Below are 5194 nucleotides of genomic sequence, written 5' to 3' on the forward strand. Positions count from 1 at the left end.
ATCCCTTCTCTTCCCTCTGTTGCTTTTGGACATTATGTTATAACAGCACTGGAGAAGCAGCCTAGAACAGTCACAGGATTTACATTTCAAAACTATTGAAAACGAAGTATCCAGAGCACCTTCTTGTATAAGGAATTTCCAAGGACATCATTCACACTGATACTACAACAATAATGACATCCAAATTCTCTCTTCATTGTGGGGTATAGTTTTTACTGGTGGGTGCAGTGTCTCATAGAGAAACATGGTGGCAAGAAAGGAAGGAGGAAAGAGTGGAAATATGCCAATGTTGCTAGAGTTGTAACTTCTCCACTATCTTGATACTGGTAACACACTGAGAGCTGTACTTCTGAGAGCACAAGATCCCAGCTTCTTCACAGAATATATAGTAAATGCCATGTAGGTAAAAGTCAAAAACAAAAAGAAGAGCAAAGAAAAAGGTAAACACAATTCTTAATAACATTTTATTTAAATCGAGGTGCCAAAACATAATACATTTTATTGGCAACAATGAAAAATTGCTCATCACAATCGAATCTTAATAGATCTTGGAAATGTTGTGCATTATACCAGGATACAAGCCTGACAGAAATATGAACATATTTGAAATGTTATATCATAGAGGAAATATGACAAATGAATTACATCATAGTTTTAACATGCACTTTCCTACTGACTTGGAAATACACTCTCTTGTATCCAAGAGTAAATTAAGAATAAGAAAATGTTAATTACCTTGACAGTTTTCTGATTGCATTATGGGTGTAAAATATAGTTTGATATATTTGCCCTTATCAATACTAAAAACAAAATTCAGTAATTTTTATCTGTGGTCAGACTGGATCCGAGTATGACCTCAAAAACACAGAAAATATAAACATATATGCCAGTGTTATTACTAACTTTTTTCAACAAGAAAACAGTATGTGCAAATTATTACTTCCTTTTTATTCTTTTAGTTACTCATTGAAATACAGTTGTTTTGGCATTTCATTGTGTGAAAGGAACAAGCGCTAATTTTACAAGTTCACCCTGACTTTCCAATGCTGTATGCTGATTCAAGAAATTTACAGTACAAGATATTTTTATGTGTGTGTGTGAGGGAGAAGATGCATGACCTTGTATGTGTGTACATGTGGGAGCCAGAAGTCAAAACCTGGTATTTTGTTTGCTAGAATGTCTGGCCATGCTACCCCAGGGATCTTTCTTCCTCTACCTTTTCAGCACTCAAGTTACAAGGGTGCATTTTGGTGCTCAGCATTTTACACAAATCCTAGTGATCTGAGCACAGGTGTGCTAGTGTGGTAAGCAACTGGAGGACCAAGACATTTCCTTACCCTGTGAATATTTTTAATTATTGACTTTTCATACACCATTTCTAGGTAAGTCTGGGATATGCAGACTCATTATTATGTTGTATTTTAGAGTATGAAAGAAGTTGGACTCAGTACTCAAATGTGGCTACTATGTATCATGCGAAACGAGGCACAGCTTGAGGAAAAAACAAAATTTATATTCATATATATATAACATATTATATATAATGTAATAATATTACTAATATATGTATTATTATATACATATACATATGTGCAATATATAATTATACATTAAATATAATACCTATATATTATGTATATATACACATACATAATATATATTTTGTGTATACATGTATTATAAGCAACTTATCCATAAATATAAAGTCAGTCTATCATTGTCTTGGTCTGTGTCTATATATACAAGAGCAAACCAAACAGTATGAGTACAGACATAGTATAGCAGGATATGACTGTCTGATATTAAATACACAGCACTGTACTCAGCAAAATCAAACAGACCAATAGTAGAAAAGAGATACATAGGAACTCTTGAAGTCTCCCAGTTTTCCCTATGTTATTCTTTTTAGGAACCAGTTACATACATACCCTCCCTAAGTGTATTTTTCTACAACATAAGGACCATATAGATTGAGTCTACAGGCACAGGAAATAACAGTTAGTACTAAAATGGTACATATCTGGTACAAATTGTGTTGGACTGTGAAATTTACTCAGTGTAAGTGATCCATTTCATGTCATTGCGCTGCGCAAGCTCTAGCATCGTCTTCAGTTGTAGTTGTACAATGGCAAGCTTCCTTCTGTCTAAACTGCACTGAAAATGCCATTCATCAAAGCAATGTACTGGGATAGGATAAATCACATATTTTAGCTCCATCAAAGGTGTTAAATTATTCATGATATTCATAAGGATAGGCATTGTGATGGGGTTAGAAGCAAAGCCCAGGACTCGGAGTTGGGTGCATCTAATTAAGGCAGGGATAAGAACAGAGATTGCAGAATCACTTATATGGCAATTATTTAGCTCTAGAATCTGAAGAGTACCAGAGAGATTTACCAGAAGAGTGCAAATGGGCTCCAAATCATTCCAATACATTGTGTTGTTACTAAGATTCAAGAGCTTTAGGTGGGTGGCCTGAGGACTCTGAGACAGAAATTGGTAGTCTCTGGACGAGAGATTGCAGAATGTCAGATACAAGAAATCCAAGCCAGGTGGTATGACTCTGTAGGGATGAAAAACAAAAACAAAAACAAAAAAGCTTCTGAAGAATGAAAAGTGAATGAGGAAAACTGTACCTTTATTTCTAGAAGAAACTACTTTTCACATGTATGATACTTGAGTATCAATGTGTCAGTGTGTGCTTTAATTCACTTAATAGTTTTGTGACTCTGAGAAAGTTAGTTTTCTTTTCTTTTTCTCATTGTGTTTGAGACAGAATATTACTATGTAGCTCAGGCTGTTCTGGAACTGTGTAGAACAGGCTAGCCTTAAACTCACAAAATCTACCTGCCTTTTATCTCCCCAGTGCTAGATTAAAAGTATATGCCACCACACCCAGCTGTCTGTTTAGTTTCAACACTTTGGTACAATCTCTTTTCATCTTAACAATGTATACAGTATGTTAGAATAGATGATTCTAACAAATATTAAGAGAAAAATGTATATTAACCCACTTATCACTTTTAATATTATCCACTGTAGATTTCAGTTCACCTTCTTAGTGGGGAGGAGTAAAAGAGCAGGCAACTGAGAATTCCCTTTGGCATGTCACCAAGTAACAATCTCTACTATCGTGGCCTGTATCTTAGAGAATATAGATTATCAAAGTGATCTAACATTTGAGCTATGGTCATCTCTAATCATGTGCTTCAGTGCTGTAGCAAAAATATTTCCCTTATCTCAGTTCCTCCTCCTCCTGATATCTGCAGGGCTAGAATTTTTTCACCCTTGTATTTCTGCACTTACTGTAGTATCTGTACATTGCTGGATTCTTAATTTGTGTACTCCTGTCTTTCTTCAGTTTCAAATTCCAGGAAGTGATGAAATGGAATGCATAAAAGTGTGTGATGAGCTTAGGAATACCCAAGAAGGTTTTCTCTCCTATTTCAATAGGCTACTGAGGAAACCCAGGGACCAACTGCAAACTATTACCTGAGCACTTTGTCCAGATGATTTTTAAGGTAGAATGAAGCCAAGTTGAGTTCCTTGAGGTTTTCCATACGCTGTAAGTGACTGAGGAATATTTTAAAGACATTCCCATTCAGAGATCTAAAAGAGACTTTAAACAGACTAAGGCTTTGTAGGTGGGTCATCTGAGACAGGATACTGTTGATATAGCTGAGTGAAGCCTTACCAACCGACAACCGATCAACACAATTGAGATCAAGAAATTTCAGGGTACGTTTGTAGTTACACAGTTTATCAACTTGCAGATCTCGACAGCACACATGCAAAGACCCTGAACTCTCTTCAACTTTACCCACAAGCAAATCCAAAAATTCCTTTTCCATTAAGAACCCATCGAGGGAAAGATCCACTAGTAATTCCACAGGTCTGGGTGAGTGAGTCTCAAGCCCTGAATTTCCTAACGGAAGATGTCCTTCTATTTTAGTGATAGAGTGGTCAGAATAAGCACAAGAATGAAAACAGAAAGGTGATTTGGAGCTGATTTCAGGGCATGTGATTCTAGAGTAGGTGACTTGTCTCAAATCTAGGATTCTCAATTTAGGTCTCCTGTAGGGAAAAGAGCAGATAGAATATATGAGATATAGCAAATGGTATTGAAACCTAATAGAATCAATGATGACATATAAGAACAAATCCAGTCTCATCAGGACTGCCTTTATCCTCCTCCTCTGTGGCCTGGTAAGGCAGCATCGCCAGGGGCTTGTGATCAAAGAGCAGGCAACTGAGTTCATGACAGAGGCAGCCCCTACTTTCCTTACTCTGCCTCCTGCATGGATATTGAGCTGCAAATTGGTGATAAGGAGGAAGATGGAGGAAGGGTGGGACTAAGAGGAGTTGAGAGAGGGGTTTTCAATTGGGATAAATAATGAATAAATTGTGAAAAAGTACAAAAATTAATAAATGCAAATTTGAAATAAAATAGAACAAATCCTTTTAGCCATAGCTGGAGTTCCTTATACTAACTTCCAACAATTCTTTCCCATGAAAATTCAACCTTCTTTTCCCCATCTTTTTACACCTTAAATCATCTCCAGTCTTATAGCTCCTGTTTTTCTTTTATGTAATTACATCTGTTACATAAACCCATCAACAGTACCTCCCCAATTACGTAGATTTCATAACAATATTTGTTAGGCCAACATGCTCTCACATAAATCTTCAGTATTCACTAGTTACTACTTCTGGGGAGAGTAGTAGGCCATGGCATAACCTCCTGAATCTTATCATGTCTCTACTATACAACCTTACCTAGGAGAGGAGTTCTGTGCAGGACATACTGGAAGATTCTCAATCATGGCTTTCAGGAGTTCATGGTGAGCCTCCTGAATACTTAGTGATCCAATATGGAGACAGTAAAAGGGCCAAACTTTTATCATTGCACTCAATACACTCCTATGCCCACCCTTGAAGGCAGCAATGAACAGTGGAACAAAAAGCTCTCTTGGAATGTCCTCCAGAGCTTGGATTGCTGCAGACTCATTGCTCAGTAGACTCTGCACAGCAAGATCCAACAGTTTATTCGGGACTGCTGCATCCATCTTTGTGAGCCTGTATCAGGAGGAGAAATATTTAGAAGTTCTGGGAAAACACACAGTTTCTTCTTTGCCACCAGTGATAGTAAAGTAGAAAATATTTAAAGAATAAATAGTGAATCTGATGGCCACCA

The 5194-nt window shown here is 36.9% G+C and overlaps 1 protein-coding gene across 1 annotated transcript; it reads right to left on the bottom strand.

Moving 5' to 3' along the window:
• Positions 1–2049: 2049 nt before the first annotated feature.
• Positions 2050–5066, bottom strand: LOC129674398 (melanoma antigen preferentially expressed in tumors-like). The gene is made up of 3 exons (XM_055604359.1): positions 4777–5066; positions 3493–4074; positions 2050–2563 (listed from the first exon to the last, which is right to left on the bottom strand). The coding sequence occupies exons 1-3, from the start codon at positions 5064–5066 to the stop codon at positions 2050–2052; spliced, it is 1386 nt and encodes a 461-aa protein (XP_055460334.1).
• Positions 5067–5194: the final 128 nt, after the last annotated feature.

The sequence above is a fragment of the Psammomys obesus genome, unplaced genomic scaffold (genome assembly GCF_907164565.1).
Source record: "Psammomys obesus unplaced genomic scaffold, mPsaObe1.curated_primary_1811, whole genome shotgun sequence".
In the NCBI taxonomy this organism is placed as follows: Eukaryota; Metazoa; Chordata; class Mammalia; order Rodentia; family Muridae; genus Psammomys; species Psammomys obesus.

What these genes read in the sequence shown, in the direction of transcription:
- LOC129674398 (XM_055604359.1), bottom strand. Translation starts at nt 5,066, where the DNA reads ATGGATGCAGCAGTCCCGAATAAACTGTTGGATCTTGCTGTGCAGAGT. An exon ending in GCACAGAACTCCTCTCCTAG is followed by an intron (nt 4,075 to 4,776) that starts GTAAGGTTGTAT and finishes TTTTCCCTACAG; the next exon opens with GAGACCTAAATTGAGAATCC. An exon ending in CATCTGGACAAAGTGCTCAG is followed by an intron (nt 2,564 to 3,492) that starts GTAATAGTTTGC and finishes TCATCCCTACAG; the next exon opens with AGTCATACCACCTGGCTTGG.